Source organism: Macrotis lagotis, chromosome 1, assembly GCF_037893015.1.
Source record: "Macrotis lagotis isolate mMagLag1 chromosome 1, bilby.v1.9.chrom.fasta, whole genome shotgun sequence".
Taxonomy (NCBI): domain Eukaryota; kingdom Metazoa; phylum Chordata; class Mammalia; order Peramelemorphia; family Peramelidae; genus Macrotis; species Macrotis lagotis.
In genome coordinates this window covers 594,485,550-594,509,136 of record NC_133658.1, presented here as the reverse complement: position 1 = coordinate 594,509,136, position 23,587 = coordinate 594,485,550, and the positions used below count along the sequence as shown (strand labels likewise).

Sequence of the window (23,587 nt, the reverse complement as noted above, 5' to 3'; positions counted from 1 at the left end):
GAAACTGCATTCCAGTTTCTCCCTGAAGTATGAATGAAACTTAATAAATGCTTATTTACTTTGATTTAAAAATTTTCAGAGGGTCCATTGAATAAGTACTGCTGTCAATCATCAAATCAACAACTCAGAGATAGTAATCTGGTCAGGTAAACTCATCTGAACAAAAAATTGTCAGAAAGTCTAGGATGTAAATTCAGGAACTTATGTAAAAGGTGAATTCATAGAAAAAAAGAGGATTTTACAGAATGCGGGAGGGAAAGATAAAGATATACATGTTTAAAAACAACAGAAGAAGAAGAAAGATAAGAACCTCTGCTAGCTGGTCAAAACAGAAACTGTGGTTTCTTTATTGACCTTGATCTTGCAGGTGTTGTGACCTTCAAGCTTTGAGACACGATGTCTGGAAACTTAAAAAAAAAGCCTGGATCAATATCCTCTTCTTATCAGAGTGGCCTCAAGAAGTCTGAACCATATTTTTTTCCTCCATCACAGTCTTTTCATATCACAATGGCAAAAAGAGGCCTGCATAAGAAATTCTCCTGTCATCTTCCTAGTTCTATCAATTAAAGTCTAACAAATAAATTAAGTGTTAAGAAACTGATCCACTGATTTATATGACCCATTTTATAAGAAGGTATGGGGAAAGCCAAGATCTTATTATTCTGCCTAACCCCTTTCTGGTTTTTGAAGGGAAGACCTTGTGGGCAGATGACAATAAATTTAAAGTTAAAATTGGAAATTAATGTGGAGAATGTGATGATGAAGAATGGAGATGGATTTTCCTTCAAGTCTCATGAACTGGAACCAAAAAGAGTGCCATATGAGCATGGTGATTTACAGCTAGATGGCAAGTTAAAGCTATCAAAGTCCCATCCAGGGAGGCAGAACTTGTTAGAAAATAACTCTTGATAAATTAGAAAATGGCCCAAGAGAAATTAGGTGACTTTCTCAGGGTCGAACAGCCAGGGAGTGCTAGGTACCAATGTCTTCTGGCTCCAAATCTGATACATGTACTGACTTTTGATGACAGTGGAAGCATCATTCAAATAAATGTAGACTACCAAAGCAACTCTTCTAAAGGGCAACACTGATCTAAAAACCTCTAAATTCTGATACAGAATTTTTTTTCAATCAGCTTTATATACTTTCCAGTTGTATTCAGACCGTAGTCAACAAACTAATAAACATTTATAATGTTTGTGGGTTGTGTATGACAACACATCATATAGTAATAGATCTATGCAGAATTTAATTTAAAAAATAAGTACCAGATCATTTTGGAGAGAGGAGTTTCCTTTTCATAGCAGAGAGGCCCAGAATGAGCACAGGTTTCCAGACTTGGTTGACAAATGAAGTATTGCTTTTGTTGATGATTATTTGATGCAAAAGACTGTTTGGGGGCAGCTAGGTGGCGGAGTGGATAAAGCACCGGCCTTGGAGTCAGGAGTACCTGGGTTCAAATCTGACCTCAGATACTTAATAATTACTTAGCTGTGTGGCCTTGGGCAAGCCACTTAACCTCATTTGCCTTGCAAAAACCTAAAAAAAAAAAAGACTGTTTGGGGCAGGGGGAACATGAAGTCTGGTGATAGAGACACCAAAAAAAAAAAAGGAAAGAGCATTAGTGAAAGACTTTTTAAAAAAATGTAGAGCAGAAGAGAAACTCGGGCAAGTAAGACAGTATTGGAAGGAGCATGTTGAATTTGTGCACTTTTTTAAAAGGTATACTGAAATTCGAAGTTTCTTGTTTGTATATGGAAGTGTTTGTGTTCATTGATGTTTATTAGATTTATAATATTGAAAAATTAAAATAAAAATACTTTGGAGAGAAGAAACATACGGGTAAGCATTTGAAAGGTGATGTCTCATCTGATTCTCAAGCAAACATAAGGATTCAACAAATAGGAGTTGCGGAGGGAGTATATTCTAGGCTTCAGTTGGGGATGGAAAGACTGTGTCGGTCTGCGAGACCAACCAGGAAGCTATTGCTTTAGTCCAGGCGAGAGGTGAAGCGCAGATTTCACTGTCAGGTTCTGGGGTCAGGTTCTGGGGTTTTGGGGGGGTGAAGGTGAGGATGGAAACGGCTTCCTGGAAGAAGTGTGATTTGAGCTGGGATGGAGAGAAGTGTAAATTCTGATGGGCTTGGCAAATAAACGAATGAATGTATAAAAAGCAAGTCAAAGAAAAAACAAGGCAGTTTCACTCCATTAAGCTTGTGAAATTCTTAATCATACACAATCCAACTCGTTTCCTTTTTCAAGTTTTCTTTACTTCCAGGATCCTAGGTGGATGACGTCAAAAAGAGGCAGGGAATATGCAGATGAAGAGCCTTCGGAACCGTTTTTCTCCGGTCAGTTACTTCCTCTTGAAAATATGGAAACGAAAATTAGCGAGTCATAGCTACATTGCAATGTTTGAAATGCTTTGATATGACTGTAGTTTGGGCGCTGGAACTTGCTGTGTGGGATAGGCCAGTGTTTGAAGTAGTGACCGCATGTGCAATGTGTGCGTGGGTTGAGGGAGAGGGCAAGCGCGACAAAGAAAAGCATACTTACCTGGCAGGGGTGATTCCATGATCACGAAGGTGGTTTCCCCAGGGCGAGGCTTATCCATTGCACTTCGGATGGGCTGACCCCTGCGATTTCCCCAAATGCGGGAAACTCGACTGCATAATTTGTGGTAGTGGGGGACTGCGTTCGCGCTCTCCCCTGTAAGTTCCGTTTAAATAATAGAATGCTAACGACTACTTACTGAACCGTTTTGTTACTAGGGAGTATTGTTTTCTAGGCATTAGTATTCAAGACAACGGAATTTCATAACGCTAAGTTCTAGCAGTATCCGTGTCTGCAAGGGGAAGGTGGTGTAGTGAATGACAGCTGTAGGTGCGTGAGTATTTTTGTATAAACTTGGCTTCAGACCCAGTTCCTGTACGAGCCACTTAATCCCGTTTCTTTGCGAAAGGAAAAATTGTGAATCAACGCAGTGGACACTTTAGAGGATTGCCTTGTGTACAGTTTATCTATCCACTAAGCTTTATTTCTCTATTTGTCATTTTTTTTACATATTTTTCTATTTTAGAAACTAATATATCTCTGATACTTAATTCTTTAAGATATATTTTTTAGGCTTTTGTAAGGCTGAATTGGGGCTTGTCCAAGACCGCACAGCTAGGTTAATTAGCGTCTGAGGTCCGATTTGAATCTCAGGGACTCCTAATTCCAGGGCCCGTGCTCCATCCACTGTGCCATTCAGCCGCCCGTAAAGATTCTCTTAATGCTCTTAAAAGCAAGTCTGTCATGGCCTTTTTTGTCATAGTTGATCAATATTTTGCTTTTCTTGTCCATAGACAGACCTAACTGCAATAAACCATCTGTTATGATCATGTAATTTATATGAAATAAATCTGATAGGTTATCTATGTGCGTTGTTAACACGGCAATCCCTTGATCAGGGGAGGGTTTGTGTTAGGGAACAAGACATTGAACCAAGAGGAGCTATGCTCCATGACCTTTTTAAAAAGAGAGACAATTTCTGTTACTCTTTTTCCTTTCTTTAACTTTAGTCTCGAAACTCTTATCTCTCAATCTTCCCTAGGTAGAAGGAGAGTTAATTCTCCCCTATTCCACCACCCACCACTACTGTTACAGAAGCTACTTTAACTTTCTGAGAGTTACCGAAGTAAACCTAACATTGGAGGTGAAGCTCCAACTGAGTAAGAGATTTTGAATGCCATTAGGCTTCTTTCATGTGACAAAGCATCCAGTGCTGTTCTATTCCAAGTTGAGATTTGGGGGGAAGCAGTGTTCATACAAAAGCTAACTGAAATTTTCTAGGTTATATGACATAGATTGTCTCTACACACATACACACACACCAGGAATTCAAGGACACCTCCATCGTCCATTCTATAAAGATAAAGAAAATAGGGGCGGCTAGGTGTCGTAGTTCATAAAGCACCGGCCTTGGAGTCAGGAGTACCTGTGTTCAAATCCGGTCTCAGACACTTAATAATTACCTAGCTGTGTGGCCTTGGGCAAGCCACTTAACCCTATTTGCCTTACAAAAACCTTAAAAAAAAAAAAGAGAGAGAGAGAGAGAGAATAAATAGATTGTTCTCTGACTGATCATAGGGGTGATTATAGTCATTGCTGGGAGGAATCTGCAGAATCTTCCTAAGTAGGTTGATCCTTCTCCTGTAAGATAGTCACTTTCCTGAGACCTAGTATGGCTTCAAAAAGAATTGAAGAACCAGTCGATATGATCTTTGCTGCCTGACATCTCCAGGAAATATGTCACTTTCCTGAGACCTAGTATGGCTTCAGAAAGAATTGAAGAACCAGTCGATATGATCTTTGCAGCCTGACATCTTCAGGAAATATATCAGGAGGTCTGTATACGTTTGTAAATCTGACCAAGGCCTTTGATACCTTCATTCATGAGGGCTTATGGAAAATTATGTCAAAACTTTGTTGCCTGGAGAAGTTCACTAGTACTATCTATATACATCAATATTATGATGGCATGCTAGCCTGGATTCTGGATAGTGAACCATGCTCTGCTAATTTCACAGGAACCAATAGAGTGAAACAAGGCTGTGTCCTTGCTCCCATACTTTTTAGCATGATGTTTTCAGCTATGTTATCAAATGCCTTCAGTGAGGATGAGCACAGCATCAAGGTCAGCTTCTTCACTGATAGTAAATTCTTCCCCTTGAAAAACCACAAGCCAAGACCAAAATGGAGGGAGTCTTGGTATACGATTTTCCACTAGCAGATGATTGTGTGCTCAGGGCAGCTTCTGAAGCTGAGAGGCAACAAAGTATTGGATCAGTTCTCTGCTGCTTGTGTTAACTTTGGCCTAACAACACCAAGAAAACACAAGTGCTCCAGCAGCCAGCACCACACCATCCATCTGTGGAACCATCAATTACAGCAAATGGAGAAGTTTTGAGTACTGTGGACAAGTTCACTTACCTTGACAGTGTCCTTTCCAGAAAGGTATACATTGACAATGAGGTTGACCTTCAAATTACCAGAGCTAACTCAGTATTTGGGAGGCTCTGAAACAGTGGGAGAGAAGAGGTATTAGACTAACTACCAAACTGAAGGTCTCCAGAGCCATTGTGCTGACCTCATTGCTATATGCCTATGAAACCTGGACAATGTCAGGTCAGGAAACTGAACTGCTTCCATCTAAATTATGTTAGGAAAATTCTGAAGATCATCTGGCAGAAGGTACCAAACACTGAAGTCCTTTCTCCAGTTAAACTGCCAAGCATTCAAACAGAGAGAGCAACTACTATGGATGGGCCTTATTGTTCAAATGTCAGGCATATGCTTACCAAAAAAGATTATTTTATGGAGAACTCACACAAGGTAAGCATTCATTTTTATTTTATTTTATTTTTATTTAAATCAATGAGGTGACACAGCTAGGCAATTATTAGGGCAAGCACTCATAAAGGGGTCAGAAGAAATAATACTGGCACACCTAGAAGGTCTCCCATAAGAACTTCAGAACCGATTTTCAGCATGGGAGACACTGGCACAGGACCACCCATCATGGTGTGCCCTCATCAGAAAGGGTGCTATGCTCTATGAGCAAGGCAGAATGGAAGCAAATCAAAGAAAACATAATTCATAAGTTTAGAGTAACAACTGTAGGTGTTCACTTTTTTGTGCCAAATCTGTGTAAGAGCATCCTGAGCTCCTACTGAACTGATCAGTCACTGTTGGAACATTTTAACTCACCTCTAAAATAGTGATGTCATTTTGGTCTTTTCTCAATAACAAAGGACAAGAACCAACCAACCAAGGTTGGTCTCTTTGGCCCTAGCCATATCTTCTAGTAAGAACAATTAATAAAATCAAAATTAAAAACACAAAACCAAAACACCCAGAAGATCCAAGTATATTGTGAATTTATTTCCTTTTAACAAATTTAACTTTTAAAAATAAAGGAAAATAAAAGATGCTTTCTCTTTTCAATTTTTCTTTGTATATGCAAGATTATTGATTATGAAGTTCAGAAAATAGAAACTTGAACCTGTTATTTCATTTTAAAGGGAACTTCCCTGGGAGGGAACTGCCTATACCAAAGCAGGTCAGGACCTAAATCCTAAGGTATGAGGTTTGGGAGGTAGTAAATTCCAAAATTCCTGCAGTTTTTCCATATCACTTATGACACTCACTATTTACATTGAATCCATACTGGAAAACATTTCTAAATAAATTTTTTTAATAAATTAAACTAATTTAGTTAATTTAAATAAAGTTATTTATGAATAGCTACAAGAAATACCTTCTCCATTTTACATAGAGCAATTCTAAGTCAAGTATCTCAAAATTCCAAAACAAAGCAAAAATCTTTTTCCAAAAAAAGAAGATCCATCTTGATAAAGTTTGATGTTTGTCCAACTTCTATTTCTGGCCAAAGTCTGCATTATTAGAATTTATTTAAGAATTATAAATCTAGGGGCGGCTAGGTGGAGCAGTGGATAAAGCACCTACCCTGGAGTCAGGAGTACCTGGGTTCAAATCTGGTCTCAGACAATAATTACCTAACTGTGTGGCCTTGGGCAAGCCACTTAACCCCATTTGCCTTGCAAAAAAAAACCTAAAAAAAAAAGAATTATAAATCTGAATATTGTCTGTGTGTAAAAATGCTAATCTGCCATATCAAGGGCCTTTCCTTCTCCATTTCAATGTTGACTATGCCTGCGTCAGCATTACCTGATTTTCCTTGTAATAGCACCAGTAAATCATTTACTCGAGTCAACAAATTACAAGATAAGAGACATCTTGGATAAGGAGAAATTCTTTATTAGTAAACATTCCTTCTCCAGCCTAAGTTGGATTCTTATCATTAGGAATTTGAAACAAATATTACAATTTATGAGAGGATCATAATGTATAATTGTGCCATCTTTAGGAAATCACATTGTTTGCCTAAACTCAGTTTTATGTTTCTTTGCACTTTCTGTATAAATATGTTTCACAAACTTTGCATCAGGGCATCTATTAGCTATATAGGTATTATAATTTTCATTTATAGGTTTCAAGGAAAATCTTAGACAATAAGCTTCATGTAACCTAAATTTCCATTGTTTTATTTTTAAACAAAAATTAATGTTATCATGTCATTCTATTTCCCCAATATGTCAAAGAACTGAAAGAATAAAGACCAAAATTTACAAAAATATTCATCATAAGTCTTTTCCTGGTAGTCAAAAACTGAAAACCTAGAGTATTCTTCCACTGGAAGATATGGAAGGTGAAAAAGAAAGGAGGAGTACGCTGAATTTTATTATGTACTTACTTTTTAAAAAAAGGCAAGGAGGCAGATAGGTGGTACAGTGGATAACACACTGGCCCTTAAGTAAGGAAGGGCCTGAGTTCAAATATGGTCTCAGACACTTAATAATTACCTAGCTGTGTGACCTTGGGCAAGTCACTTAACCCCATAGTCTAAAATTAAATTTAAAAAAAGGCAGACTCCTGAATTCATAGTTTCTTTGTCATTTTTTTTCTTTGTATACGGAAATGTTTATGTTCCTTGAAATTTGTCAACTTATAATAATATAAAATTAGAATAAAAAATGATTTTGGGAAGGGATGTAAAATCTACAAAGGCTTTACTATGGCAGCAATTAAGGAATGATGAGTGTGGAAGGTGGAAAAGGAGCACATTCACAGGTATGGGAGACAGCCAATACAAAGGTCCAGAGACAGAAATTGGAGCATGCCTTAGTAGAGGGAGAAAGAAGAGTTTGGCTGAACTAGCTAGCGTGCCCAAGAGAAGTGATTTTAATGTGATAAATAGGAGGCCAGATTGTGAAGTTATTTCAATTCCATAAGAGTTTCACTTTTATCCCACCAGAGTTGGCCAAGAATGGGAATAAAGTGATCAGGAAATCATTTAGTAGGTGTGGACTGAGAGTCGGGGGGCGAGCCAGGAAGTCCAGGCTGGAGATGAGGCCCTGGGCTCGGACTTCATTGTCCCAAAAGGCTTCATGGAAGAGGCGTAGCTTGAACCGAGCCGATCCAGAACTCTGGAGTAAAGGGAGAGAATAGGGAGGGAATGGAGAACCGTCAGGATGGTAGATTAGGAAGGGCTCGGTATAAAAATACAAAGTAAAACGGAGTCAGGCAAACAGTAAAACAAATCTGTCCTCGCCCCGAGGAGGATGAGGAAGCGCCGAATTTGCACAAGGAAGCACATTTCCTTGTCCTAGTTTCTAATTGCTTTGAATATAGATTTGTAAAATGACGTATCTGAGAGCCTGAATGACGTACGAAAGGGAAGGCAGTATGCAAATGAAGGCTTTGAGGCCCAGTTTTTTTTTCCTTCGATCAGTTACTTCCTCTTGAAAATATGGAAACGAAAATTAGCGAGTTTGAAATGCTTTGAGATGACTGTAGTTTGGGCGCTGGAACTTGCTGTGTGGGACAGGCTAGTGTTGGAAGTAGTGACCGCATGTGCAATGTGTGCGTGGGTTGAGGGAGAGGGCAAGCGCGGCAGAGAAAAGCATACTTACCTGGCAGGGGTGATTCCATGATCACGAAGGTGGTTTCCCCAGGGCGAGGCTTATCCATTGCACTCCGGATGGGCTGACCCCTGCGATTTCCCCAAATGCGGGAAACTCGACTGCATAATTTGTGGTAGTGGGGGACTGCGTTCGCGCTCTCCCCTGATCTTGAGTCTTTCAAAAAATAGTCCTATGCCTTGCAGCCGTTAGCTACTTCTCCAGTTCGATTCAGTTGCTGAGCTCTAGGTCTGGTTATTCGCATGTTAAGTCTCGTCCACTTGGCATTTTACTTGTTGATTTTATGGAGGGGGTGCTCTACTTTCTCCTGCCTTTCTTCTGATTCCTGAAGGGCTACACCTGTAAAAGCAATACCATGAAGGCTAACTTGGATTAAATTGTGCCACAGTTACTACTGATGGGCAATATTGTTGCTTCAGCTTTTTTTTCTGTCTAAAGGTAAAGAGGGGTTCATAAAAGATACGCATGATGTGTCTGTCATCCAGTACTCTGCCGAAAACTCACCTTCTGCTCGATGAGAGAATGCTCTCCATGGATGGATATTTGTCCCAAATGTTGCTTCTGAGGTACTGGAGCAGGGCAGATTTGCCTTGATCACACTAGGCTTTCTCTTTGGGGGGTCTAGCAATTTGCACCTTCTGAGTGCTGACCTCGGCAATTTCCCCTAAAGTGGAGACACTCAATTGCATTAGACAAATATCTCATTTCAATCTTATTTCAACAGCAAATTTCCTCAATGAATCCAAACTAGTTCACAGGTATGCTGTTGACGGTGCCTATCACCAATAATTTACTGCAATAAAAAGATGTCTTCATTCACTCATTAAGGGAAGGCAAAGAGAGGTGAAGATAGAAGAGTATCAATATAAAAGCCCTATTTTGCAGTCCACCGGATTCATGACTCCTGGTTGAAAATTGTTGTGTGAGGAAGAACAGGAGAGTTGTTTGTTTGCACTTTCCTTTAGTCTTCTAGTTAGAAATCACCAAGTCAGGTGAAAGTGCCTCTTACAATACAAGCCTGGGCCTATTTGACACTGTCCTGGCTTTCATTGTTTCAGTACACTGTTGCTTTGCTGTTTCTCTAGACTACGCCATTGAAAATAACTAGCCAAAAACAAAAATTAAAAACAAAGAAAAGAAAAGAACTAGCCAGTGCCAACATCAGGGAGAAGTCTCCCTTTATAGAAGAGGAGAATTTAACTAGACAATTTTCATCTTCCTCAAGACCTGTTAACTTAGGAGTCAGCAAGTTCACCAAACCAAAGATAAAACCAGAAAGTCCGGAAGGTTTTTTAAAATGAGTGGGTGGGAGAATTTAAATGGAATAGATGCTGAAGATGGAGGTGCTGCACAGTTAGATGGTCCAGAGATGAAGTTATTGCTACAGAGGTCAAATACAAAGTTGCCTAAACAAGGAGGTTTTCTAGGTAGAACCAGGAGATAAATTGCAAAACCAACAGAGTAAATTCTCCTGAATTTCCCTACCTCAGCAGGCAGTTGCCACAGCAGGGACTGATAATAGTACTGCTGCACAGCTGACCACCAAGGTCGATCTGAATGTGATGAGGGAAACCCAAGAATATTGAATACTGGATTGATATGGAAATTTTCTCCATATTTGGAGAAATTGCAGAGGTGAGGCATATCTGGGGTTTAAGTATCAAAGGGGAAAAACTTTGTTGGAGGCTGTCAAGCAGGATGCCAGTGCACCTGCCAGATGCAACAGTAGGTACCTATTAGCAGTCCCAGAATTCGGGAAAGTGAAAACTGAATACTTCAGTACAGCCCCAGACTGGATCCTTGGGACATAGCTAAAAAAAAACAATCTTGGAAAGTACCAGATGATGACTGATGCTTGTCCTGCCTTATCTAAGAATATCGTGATGATACCACAACAAGCACAAAAATTGTATTTGAGTTGAGGGGGTGCTGTAAAGTCAACTGCCTCACTTTCTCCTCCAGAGCCATTTGGGTCCAGGGGCCAGACCTGGTAACGGATGTGAGAAAATCGGGGTTAAGTGACTTTGCAACGGTCACATAGTAATTGAATAGCCAAGACTATCGTTCAATACAGCGAGCCACATGGCTGACACCCATAACAAGCACCAGAAGGGTCTCACTGTCTACATTTTGAAGACTGCAAAACGAGGCAAGAGCGTGAATGCAGTCTCCACTACCACAAATTATGCTGTCGAGTTTCCCGCATTTGGGAAAATGGCAGGGGTCAGCCCATCCGGAGTGCAATGGATAGGCCTCGCCCTGGGGAAACCACCTTCGTGATCGTGGAATGGCCCCCACCAGGTAAGTATCTTACAAATTGCCAGGGATGCCCACTCGCCTGCCACACACACACACACACACGCACACACACAAACACACTTTATATAAACGACAGTTCATGCTAAACTTCCACATCCCAACATGTCTCTCTCTCTCTCTCTCTCTCTCTCTCTCTCTCTCTCTCTCTCTCACACACACACACACACACACACACACACACACAAAAGCACAAAAACATAAACAGAGAAACACATACAAACACAGACACACGTGCGTGCACGTGCTTCAAACAAGCCAAAGCCTTGCGACCCTCAGAATTAGCCTTTTCTCTAAGCAATGTCAACTTATACAAAAGGCTGACACAAATCTCCTCATCTGCATACGGGTGCGTCCTTTACTGACATCATCCACAAAACCTGCATCAAAGGAGACAGCCACTTATGGCTGATCCCTCCAACTTGGATAGAGCACTGACAAAGATTTGTAACAGAAAAAGATTTTCGCAGTACTCAGCATGAACTCTCGAGGAGAGCAGTGAAAAGCCATTGTGTCTTTTTAGAGATGTATGTACAGTTAGATGTATTTTAAATGGGATATTTAAAAACTACCTCTTTTGTACAGCTTTGTATGTGTCTGTCTTTGTCCATGTGTGTTTGTCTGTGTGTCCGTTTTTGTGTGTGTTTGTGTGTGTGATTTAAAAGAATGCTGATGATTTGTGTGGATTTACTTTATATCCTGCTGCTTTCCTAAAGTCATTCATTGTTTCAACCATCTTTTTTGTTATATCTGGGAGATTTTGCAAGTGAGATTTTCCCAAAAGAGATGATTTTATTGCTTCATTTCCCATTCTAATTCCTTCAATTTATTTTTCTCTTCTAATGCCTATTCCTTGGATTTCCAATAAAATATTGAATGATATTGATGAAAATGGACATCCTTTTTTTCACAGCTGGTCTACCTGGTCTAACCTTGCTCGTTCCCATTACAAATAATGCTTGTCGGTGGTTATTTTATATAAATGCTTGTGTTCACTTTATTTATTTATTTGTTTGTTTGTTTGTTTGTTTGTTTGTTAAAGGTGGGGTCTTTTTGCAAGGCAATGGGGTTCAGTGAACTCAAGTACTCCTGAGGCCAGGGCCGGTGCTCTATCCATTGGGCCACCTAGCTGTCCCAATTCAGTTTTTCTTTTGCTCGCAATTTTCTTAATCTCAATTTCAAGTTGAAGGATTTCTAATTTAGTCTTTTATGAAGGATTTAAAATCTTTTTCTTTTGCTAGTTTTTTTAAAGAGCACGCCCAATTCATTATTTTACACTTTCTCTGTTTTATTTCATTTCAATCTAGGTCCCCCTTTTTTTTCAATAAGTATTCAGTAAATATTCTTTTTCATGAAGATATTGAGTGTGATGTTTGGTATTGGCTAAGAAATAGAGTGGAGGACCAGTGGAATCGACTAGGTGCAAAAGCAGGAGACGATTATAGTAATCTGCTGTTTGATAAACCCAAAGACAACAGCTATTGGGATAAAAAAAACTCTCTCTTGGATAAAAACTGCTGGGAAACTTGGAAGTTAGTATGGAAGAAACTTAGATTAGACCAACACCTAACACCCTTTACCAAGATGAGATCCAAATGGTTACAGGATTTAGACATAAAAAAACAATACTATAAGCAAATTAGAAGATCAAGGACTAGTTTACCTGTCAGATCTATGGAAAGGGGAGCAGTTTATGACTAAGGAAGAGTTGGAGCACATCACCCAAAAACCAACTAGATGATTTCAATTATATTAAATTAAAAAGCTTTTGCACAGATAAAACCACTGTCACCAAGAACAAAAGAAATGTAGTAAATTGGGAAACAATCTTTACGAGTAATGATTCTGACAAAGGATTCTTTTTTTTTTTTTAGTTTTTTGCCACACAGCTGGGTCATTATTAAGTGTTTGAGACCGGATTTGAACCCAGGCACTCCTGACTCCAGGGCCGGTACTTCATCCACTGCACCACCTAGCTGCCCCCTCATTTCTAAAATATGCAGAGAACTGAGTCATATTTTTAAAACAAAGCCATTCCCCAATTGACAAATGGTCAAAGGATATGAAAAGGCAATTTACAGATGAGGGGATCAAAGCAATCCATAGCCATATGAAAAATTACTCTAAATCATTAATTATTAGAGAAATGCAAATTAAAGCTTCTCTGAGGTACCACCTCACATCTCTCAGACTGGCCAATATGACCAGAAAGGATAATGATCATTGTTGGAAGGGTTGTGGTAAATCTGGGACACTATTGTATTGTTGGTGGAGCTGTGAACTCATCCAACCTTTCTGGAGAGAAATTTGGAACTATGCCCAAAGGGCAATAAAAATGAGCATACCCTTTGACCCAGCAATACCACTACTGGGTCTATACCCTGAAGAGATGATGAAAAAGGGTAAAAACATCACTTGTACAAAAATATTCATAGCAGCCCTGTTTGTGGTGGCAAAGAATTGGAAATCAAGTATATGTCCTTCAATTGGGGAATGGCTTAACGAACTGTGGTATATGTAGGTCATGCAACACTATTGTTCCATTAGAAACCAGGAGGGATTGGAATTCAGGGAAGCCTGGAGGGATTTGCATAATTAATAACTGCATAACTCGTGGTAGTGGGGGGTTGCATTTGCACTCTTCTCTCTTTCGTGGTACTCGGAAATTAGAATTGCAGTTTGGAATCTGAATAGGTCCATAGTCTTTTTTTCTTTGTAGAAGTACTCAGAAGCATAAGATTGGGCCGGGGGGTGTGGGGGGGGGATTGTAAAACTCAAATAAAATCTTTAATGAATGAAGTTCCAAGTTCCAGGTCAAAAAAAAAAAAAAAGAAAAAGAAAATAGATCTCGGTTAATATCAAGAAAAATGTGAATACAACACAAATGAACCTGGAAGTTTTCCTAGGCTCTCCTATTCATGGATTAAAGTTTCTTAAATCTAGCCTGACCCATACTGTCTGGAATTTGCCTTTTGCATTCTGCTAAAAATGGGAAGTCATCTCTCCAAAAACAGGTGGATTCAGGTTTCAGAATTAATTAATTCTCCTTTGTTCTCAGGATTGAGCTCGTTACATTGATTATCCCCCACCTCCACCCCAAGAGATGGTAGACAAGTTGGTTTAGGGTGTGAGAAACTCTTCCAATGGAAATGTAGACTTCAATAAAACAGGGAAAATATTCTCAGAAAGACTCAACTGGGAACTTGAATTGCTGGAGAGGTAAGGTTTCAGAAGCCTTGTTCACATATTCCCTTGTCAAATGCCTCAAAGTAGATAGATAGATAGATAGATAGATAGATAGATAGATAGATGGATGGATATAGGTATAGATATAGATATAGATATAGATATAGATATAGATATAGATATAGATATAGATATAGATATAGATATAGATATAGATATAGATATAGATATAGATATAGATAATATAGATATAGATATATACTATAATGTTGTGTAAATCTTAAAACATTAGGGTCCTAAAAAAGTGACAGAAAAGAAATATTAGACATGAAGTTTAATCTTTGGGATTTATGTAAACTTATAGGTGAAGACAATCTTCTAACCTTGTCTAAGAAGACAACCAAGGGCAGAAGGAGATCAGGATATTTAAACAGGAGCAAGGGGGTGGGAGGGGGAGGGGGCACCAGGATATTTAGACACAAACAGGAATATATAAAGCATGAAACATGCCTGGAGGGCATTCTATCAGGTTGCATAACATATCATCCAAGGGTATCCTCCTCAATCAATGCTATCTTTCCCAAGGGCAGATGCGTTCTTTCCTGGATTCAGGTATAAGCAAGGCAGAATAAGTATGGCTTTCTAAGTCTAAGGGAGGACATTTTCATTCCACACAATAGCTAAGAAATCAGCTTTTGACCAGGAATATAGTTTTGAAGAAATTATACTTTGACAATTCTGTTTCTACTCTATTGGTTGAAAGGACAGAATGCGTTGCAGAGAGATGTTTCAGAAATTTAAAAAAGGAGTCCTATTTCCCCCAGGTTGAGATTTACTGCATTCGCTGTGCAGAACATTAACTGACATTCTCTACATCCAAAGGCAATCCTCCATTTGTATTTTCTCAGATATTTCGATAACATCTCTATTTTGTTTATAGAAGGAAGACCAGCGATCAGACGTATGCTGGCTGTTTGACCTGGGCCAATCATTTAACTGAAGTTTGCCTCAGTCTCCTCATCTGTAAAATAAGATTAATAATTGTACTTCCCTCTCAGAGTTGTGGAGAAGACCAACAAAGAATATAATTGAAAAGTACTTCTTAGTACAGTGGCTGGAGTATAGTAACTGCTATATAGATGTTATCTATCACTATTCATCATTAAGTTGACATCTTCATCCAAAGCCATTAGTCAGGAGTAAGTATTAAATAAATAATGCTTTTTAAACACTAGAACCACTTTCCATGAGATCTAATTTTACTAAAAAATATATTTACTAAAAATATTTTTATAGCTTTTCCAATTCTCTTTCCCTGATCCTAATACCTTTGCTAATCATTGTCCCTTGCATCAACTCTTTTTTTCCCATTATGTAAATATTTTATTTGTTTTCCGATTACCTACAATGGTAGTTTTTACCAAACATTTTTTGACAAGGTTTTGAGTTTTACAGTTCTTTTTCTCCCTCCTTCCCTTCCCTCCCCCCCTCCCTGCAACAGAAAGCAATGTGATGTAGTCTTTAAATTTGCATCCATGATATGCCTAGATCAAAACTGAGTGTGCTGCGAGAGAAGAAGCAGCACCAAAAGGAAGATAGAAAACATTAGAGGTAGCAAAATTATGTAATACATAAGACAACTTTAAAAACTGAGGATAATAAACTTGGTTCTTGTTTAAATTCCACAACTCTTTCTCTGGACACAGATGGCATTCTCACTCACAGATCCCCTAAAATTGCACCGATGGGGTGAAGAAGTCCATCAAGGTAGATCTTCATGACATGCTGTTTATTAGCGTGTACAGTTTTCTTCTGCTTCTGCTCATCTCACTCAGCATCAATTCATGCAACTCTTTCCAGGCTTTTCTGAAATCCCGTCACTCATGTTTTCTTATAGAAAAATAGTGTTCCACCACACACATAAACCACAGTTTAGTCAGCCATTGCCCAACTGATGGGCATCCCCTCGAATTCCAATTCTTTGCCACTACAAACAGAGCTGTTATGAATATTTTTTGTACGTGCTGCATAGCACCAACCCTTCCCATTCCCTCAGGGGAAAAAAATGATGAACTACTCCTAATGTGAATGAAGCCTGTTTTTTTTTAACCTTATTCTATCTCTAACTCCCTATGAGATTTCCTCCTGCTTAACTTTGATAGAATCAAAAAAGTAAAGGGGAGAGAAAAAAATTAAAATTATAAAAAATAATAGTAATAATTTTAAATATGGCCAGGTGGCGCAATGGACAAAGCACCAGCCCTGGAGCCACGAGCACCCGAGCCCATATCCAGCCTCATAAACCCAACAATCACCCAGCCGTGTGACATGCAAGCCACCCGATCCCCACTGCCCTGCAAAAAACAAAAAGAAGAAAAAAAAAAAAAGACCCAAAATAAAATAAAATAAAATAAAATAGTAATAGGGGTGGCTGGGTGGCAGACAGAGCATTGGCCCTTGAGCCAAGGGCACCTGGGTCCAAATCCAGCCCCAGACACCCATGGTCGTATTTTTTTTTAATTTTTTTTTTTAGGTTTTTGCAAGGCGAACGGGGTTAAGTGGCTTGCCCAAGGCCACACAGCGAGGTCATTGTTAAGTGTCTGAGACCGGATTTGAACCCAGGTACTCCTGACTCCAAGGCCGGTGCTTTATCCAATGCGCCACCTAGCCGCCCCTGGTCGGATGTTTTTAAAGTGAATCTTTGTGAATTTGATAAAGTATTTATACCATGTTATTTATTTATTTTTTTAGGGTTTTTTTTTTCTTTTTGCTAGGCAATGGGGTTAAATGGCTTGCTCAAGGCCACACAGCTAGTTAATTAAGTGTCTGAGACCGGATTTGAACCCAGGTACTCCTGACTCCAGGGCCGGTGCTCTACCCACTGCGCCACCTAGCCGTCCCTGTCGTATGTTTTTAGACATTCATTTGTTTGCCCTAATTGTTTGGGTTTTTTTTTTTATTTATTATAAAGGCGCCTGTAATTTTTGAGAGATTTGTTTTGGTTTACCCAGCAAAGTACACTTTTTTACCGTGACTTTCTTACACATACACACACACACACACACACACACACACACACACACACACACACACACATTAACCTTTTACTTTGAGATCCTCAAAATTCAAAGAATAATGATCAGAGACACTATTGTAGGGCAAATATCAGTTATTCAAGTGGTATTGTAAAGGGAACATTAGAGGAAATAGTGTTTTGTTCAGGACATACCTCCTAGATGTATATCCCACCATTGTTCTCATTTGCTTTTCCATTAGGATCACTTCTTTCTCAAATAAAGATCATTCCACTGGGGCAAAAGATTTATGCTTATGCTGATTGGAAAGTAATTTTTTGCAGTTATTTCTGAATATTCTATGACCCCTGATTCTGAACCCCCAAAAGTCAAAGGAACTAAGAAAAAGTAAAAAGAGAAAAACTGAATGCAAAGAGAACTAAAAAAGTTGCAAGAGTCTATATTTTCTTTAAAAAAAAAGTTGGGGTGGCTAGGTGGCGCAGTGGATAGAGCACCCGCCCTGGACTCAGGAGTACCTGAGTTCAAATCTGAACTCAGACACTTAATAATTACCTAGCTGTGTGATATTGGGCAAGTCACTTAATCCCATTGCCTTGCAAAAACCCCCAAAAAAATAAAAATAAGAAAAAATCTGTAGTATAGTGATCCCTTCCACATCACAAGGGTTAGGTGCTCAGCAATCCTCTCCTGGCAAGTCTGTGTAAAATTTTTGAACCCTCCCTTCATAACAGAGAAGCCTGAATTTTTATAGTATTAAAAGATAAAATATTGGTATTATGCAATACTGACTAGAATATTCCCAGAAAAACCCTCACAGGGTTAATATTCCTAGTGAAGTCCTCTCAGGGTTAAGAAATATTAAGAAAAACAAACTATTATTATTGGACTATTCCTAGAAAGACCTTGCATTCCAAAAGAGAAGCTCATGAGCCAATTGCTTTATGATAAGACTATTTTTGCAAACTGAGAGAACAGACTAATCATAGATATCGCTTCATTAAGATAGTGATGAATGTCCCAAGTTACCTCACCATCTGGTGGGAAAAATATTATGAAAACATTTCCTTCTTTTCTCTGTGCTTGTTGCTGGGGTAGATTTTCCTCAAACAAGAGGAAAACTAGACCAATTTCTGGACAAACAAAATGTAATACCGTTATCCATTCCACATCAAGGTTTCAGACCCAACCAGTGGATTAAAGGAAAAGGTGATTAAGAAGAAGGAATCTGCCTTAGGATCTATATAATCTTGCTTGACTGCCCTTTATTTTTTAAATTTATTTTTAATAGTTTATTTAATTTATTAATTACAATAATCTTGTAAACATAAACCCCCCTCCCCCCAAAAAAAGATAGAGAAACCTCAATAGAAGTGAAGTGAGAGAAAAAAAAAAGTGTACTTCAGACTGTGTTCAGATTCCATCAGCTGTCTCTGGGATGAGTTGCCTTCTGTATCCTAAGTCCACCAGAGAAATTGCTTCCATATCTTTTCCCACAGTTTCTATTACCAGCTGTATTTCCTTCCATTCTATTCCTCCCCACTCCCACTCTCCTCTCACCCTGACCCTCCTCAGAATTATGTTATATCTGAGTATCCTCTCCCACAATCTTCCCTCTCTTCTATCACCTACTTCCCCTCCCCTCCCCATTCCCCCTTATCCCATCCCTTTCCTCTCATTTTTCTCTAGAATAAGATAGATTTCTATACCCTATTGAGTATATATGTTATTTCCTCTCTAAGCCATTTCTAATAAGAATGAAGGTTCACTCATTCCCCCTCACCTTCCCCTCTTCTCCATTGCAAAAGCTTTTTTCTTGACTCTTGTGTGAAATATCTTAGCTCCTTCTTCCCAGTACTTGATCATCCATTGACTCCATCTTTATACCATATTATATCATTATACTCATTTCCTTCCTGTGCCTTATCTATATGTGCTCTTTCTAACTGCTTTTATAAATGAGAAGATTCATGTGAAGGTTTTTATCAATATCTTCTTCTCATGCAGGAATACACATAGTTCAACCTCATTAAGTTCTTCATAGTTAGTCCTCATCCACCCCCTCTATGCTTCACCTGAGTCCTGTACTTGGAGATCAAACTTTCTGTTCAGCTCTGGTCCTTTCAACAGGAAACTTTGCAAGTCCCCTATTTCATTGAAAATCCATCTTTTGCCTTGAAAGATGATGTTCAGTTTTGCTGGGTAGTTGAATCTGGGTTGTAAACTAAGCTCTTTTGCCTTCCAGAATATTATATTCCAAGTCCAACAAGCCCTTAATATAGACACTGCTAAATCCTGTATAATTGTGACTGTAGAGCCCATGGTAGTTGAATTGTTTGCTTCTAGCAACTTGTGGTAGTTTTCTCTTTGACTTGGGAGTCTTGGAATTTGGCTATAATATTCCTGGGATTTTTTCTTTTGGAATCTCTTTTAGGAAATAATTGATGGGTTCCCTCAATTTCTTTTTTTCCCCCTCTGCTTCTAGGATCTCAGGGCAATTTTGTTGCATTACTTCTTTTTTTTTTTTTTTTTTTTTTTTTGCATTACTTTTGAAACATGAAGCCTAAGATCTTTACCTGGTCATGACTCTTTCCAACCTTCAGTCCTGGTGAAACAGACCTTCCCTGAGGATCTTCTAAGTTGTCTTGGACTGGGAAATTGAATTTCTCAGTCTCTCTCTGTGGGTACTGTCCCTCTAAATTTTGGCTAGAGTCATATTTTGATGGCTTTTGGAGTTTTGGGGGGACAAGTTTCTGGGAATTCCTGCCCCCATGCCCTTTTGTCCTTTAGGTGCAGCTCTTTGTTCATGCATCTGCCCTTCACTCGAGAAAAGCAAGTAAAAATATTCTTTTACTCAGATAAGTCACTGAAAATTTTCTTTAGTGTATTTTTATCACACATAATACTATATATATATATATATATATATATATATATACACACACATATATATATTATGAATTTATGCCTTCCTGTGTCATCTGCTGTTTCTACAAAACTCCCCCCCCCCACAAAAAATTTCCATTTATGTGGAAAGGATAACCATATTGCATTTTGTTTGTCCAGAAATTGGTCTAGTTTTGCAAAACTAATTCTAAATCCAGTGTTCTTTCTGCTGTACCAGCATTAAAAAGACCTGTAATTTATCCACAATGTCTCATTTCCAGTCCCTTTGATTATTTACCTCAACCATTCTTCTAATTGTTTCAGCACAGATTCTAACAGAGTTGCAGTCTTATCTCAAGTATCACTTCTTCTATTATGAGTTCCCTAAAAAACCAAAGCAAATCAGGACCTGAATTACAGTTAGTTCAATTATCTGTCTGGATTCATTAAAAACAACAGGGGTTTAATGTGGTAGCTACCATAATGCCTAGAATTCCAGATGAAATCTTTAATCAAGAGGTAAAAAGCCAACCCCCCCAAAAAAAGTTTTCTCCCATAGCCAGACCTCTATCGGGTAACACTTGAATTTTTTTTATGTTTTCTTTATATTTCATTTTGTATTATAATTATTTGTGGGCACGTGTGTTGGTGACCCTAGATAAGATTATAAAGGTCTTAGAATGCACAAATAATGTAGCTTTCTATGGTTCATCCAAAAATATATATATACACTTTGTACAGCACTCTGTAATTGGTGCATATTTAATCATGTTTTGCAGCATTAAACCAAATTATAGTAAGATGTGTGATTGATTTTCCTATCCCATCTTAAAGAAAATAAAAATTATCACACAGAATGGCTTACTGAGTTTAGGTGGTGGAGTATAGAAATGGGAAATTTTGGGGGCGACTAGGTGGCGCAGTGGACTCAGGAGTGCTTGAATTCAAATCTGGCCTCAGATACTTAATAATTATCTACCTGTGTGACCTTGGGCAAGCCACTTAACCCCATTACCTTGCAAAAAAAAAAGAAATGGGAAATTTTGAGAAATAAAATATATATAAAAACAAAAGAAATTTTGAGAAATGAAATATACATAAAAACAAAAGAATCAGTGCTAACACATTTGGTGCTTTGGAATGAAGAGGAATGGGTCACTGAGTCAGAAGGAGCTAGCTCCTCAGTCAGTAAACTTAGTAAGGATAGATAATTTTTATTCTCATTCTCATCTTTCTGGTAGAAGCAGTTGAGATATGGGGAGTACAATTCTTCCTTGCACTCAACCACCTACTCCTGCAATTAAAGAAGCTGCTCCTACAGTATTGCTGAAGAGAACTTAAACCTAGGTCTCTGGGCTCTGGCTCTCTTCTAGCAAGACCACTTTATAAAATTTTGCAGAGAGAGAGAGAGTGATGGAAGATTGAGAGAAATATTGCCTCATAAGACAGAGAAGCTGTGGAGAAAACAGATTTGAAGAAATCATAGTTATCAAAGACCCAACCAGAACCAAAATTGAAGAAAGATTCTCTAAAGATGATGAAGTCCTCTAGGTTGCAGATGATAATGACTGGATCCAAACCTTGGAATTTCACAAGACCTCCTAGGCATCATCTACTATTTTTCCAAAGAATTTGGTCTAACCATTCACATATTTCAAAATTATGAAATCTAGAAATCATATTTTGTTGTGGCTTGCTTCCTTGGGGCCCACAGCGGTGACCTACCTCCTGGAGAGGAGCTGAGACTAAGGAGTCAAGCCACTACTGTCTTATGCCTCCAGCTCAATTTTATTACTGCTTAGCTTTTACATATATACTGTTAGGTTCTCTGCTGCCAGGAGCCGGTGCTCCTGGTGATCCAGGCGTCTAGGCTCAACATCCTGGAAGACTGGAGCTCCTCCACACAGGCATAATAATCCTGGCTGCACTGCTGCCCCCTCCACCCCTATGAAACAGAGCTTTCCCACAATTTTCCAGGTTACCTTGGGCTGAAGAATTGCCTCACTGGATCTTTCCATGGGTTCTGTCTCTTGAAAATTTAGTTAGAGTCATAATTTTAAGGTTTTTGGAATATTTTTGAGAGAGCTCCTAGGAAAGGCTGTTCTCATGCCATCATCTTGACTCCTCCCCCCTTCCTCCCCCATCCATCTTTTCAATAGGGATATCCATAGTGAAAAAAAAATATTCTACCAATCCAAATCAGCACCTTACAGAGTTTAAAGATCCTATCCAAGTCATTTATATCACAAGCATGACTTGAATTCTGATTCCTCATTCTGAAGACAGCAATTGGATCCATTACGGTATGTTGGCTGGGGGTGATAATAGCAATAAAAAATAGAAATGAAAAGAAAGCATCAAATAAAAATTCAAAAGATAGCATAAGGAAATTGAGAAGATGGAATAAGCAGAACAACTTGTCAATATCATATTAAATATAATACGTACTTTAAAAACCCAAACTAAATCTATGAGAGTCACAGTTTCATAGGCCGTTCTTTTTTTTCCTTCCTTGTAATTTGAAATACTCATGGTTCAGGTTAATTAAAAAGGAAAAAACCCAACCCAACATTATCTCTCTCAGTTCTTGGTAGGAGTGTGTTTGATTAAGGAATTCTGGTTTCTATTCACTCCTACAAAATGACACATTCACACCAACAAAACTAAAAAGAGTACATTTAATAAAATGATTATAAAACTGGTAGAAATAAATCAATTTTACAGCAAAAGTAACCAATATAATAAAAAGAAGAGCAAAAGCTACATAAACAGAGATATTAAGAGAAAACATCACCAAATCGGGGGAAGCTACATCTGACTCAATAGCAGCTGGGGAGTCCCCTTGGGGACAGACTTCAGAATCTCAATTGGGAAGGTCCCAGGCAGAGTGTCCTCTCCATGGATGAAACTCAAATTAAACTAAAATCTAATTAGATCTTATATAGCTTGAGAACAAAGAAGGCTTCTTGTCAATTTTTTGTGGAATAAAACCAAATTTTCCAGGTTGAATGAGGAGGGAGCCACTCCTCCTCAAACCCCAAGAATTATGGTGTTTACATTCAGGAATGACTAGTTCCTAAAGAGATAATCAAGTATGGCCTTAAGAGTCTGGCCAGGCCCTGGCCCCGGACAGACGCCCGCCACTCATTCTCTGAAAGCCAGTTGAGTTTGAATTGGGAGATAACTTCAGAAGTTCCTTCTTCCGGTCTGAGAAAAGATTGACATGATGGGGAGTGGCAGGATGAGCATCCTCTTCCTTGGTCTCCTGGTCCTGGTGATGTACTGCAGTCCAGGTGATGCTTTAAAATGCTTACAGTGTGAGATTTCTATGAAATCCTGTACCAAGAATGCCACTTGTAGAGCTGATCAAGATGCATGCCTTCAGGCTTATGCTGGTGGAAGTTATTACTATTCATGTTGGAAGTATGCTGACTGCAACATCCAGAGCATTGGAGAAGTCTTTACCCTTCCCAATATCCACTACCACTGCTGCCAACGTGACATTGTACAATCCCGCAGGGATGGGGGCCACCGTCAGCTAAATAGTCATGATCGCTGGGCTGTTGGTAGTGATTGTCGGGAGCTTCCATTTTTAATTAAGTGGAAGGGGAAAGAACCCTAA

General features: G+C 38.8%; 1 protein-coding gene and 3 non-coding genes across 4 annotated transcripts; 3 read left to right on the top strand and 1 right to left on the bottom strand.

The window, feature by feature from the left end:
* Window positions 1-2,547: 2,547 nt before the first annotated feature.
* On the top strand, window positions 2,548-2,711 carry LOC141510437 (U1 spliceosomal RNA). The gene has a single exon (XR_012474926.1). It is a non-coding gene; the product is annotated as a U1 spliceosomal RNA (small nuclear RNA).
* Window positions 2,712-8,528: 5,817 nt separating this feature from the next.
* On the top strand, window positions 8,529-8,692 carry LOC141510473 (U1 spliceosomal RNA). Its single transcript, XR_012474958.1, has one exon. It is a non-coding gene; the product is annotated as a U1 spliceosomal RNA (small nuclear RNA).
* Window positions 8,693-10,691: 1,999 nt separating this feature from the next.
* LOC141510545 (U1 spliceosomal RNA) lies at window positions 10,692-10,854 on the bottom strand. The gene has a single exon (XR_012475013.1). It is a non-coding gene; the product is annotated as a U1 spliceosomal RNA (small nuclear RNA).
* Window positions 10,855-23,191: 12,337 nt separating this feature from the next.
* On the top strand, window positions 23,192-23,587 carry LOC141505652 (CD59 glycoprotein-like). Its single transcript, XM_074211660.1, has one exon. The coding sequence runs from the start codon at window positions 23,192-23,194 to the stop codon at window positions 23,585-23,587; it is 396 nt and encodes a 131-aa protein (XP_074067761.1).

What these genes read in the sequence shown, in the direction of transcription:
- LOC141505652 (XM_074211660.1), top strand. Translation starts at nt 23,192, where the DNA reads ATGGGGAGTGGCAGGATGAGCATCCTCTTCCTTGGTCTCCTGGTCCTG.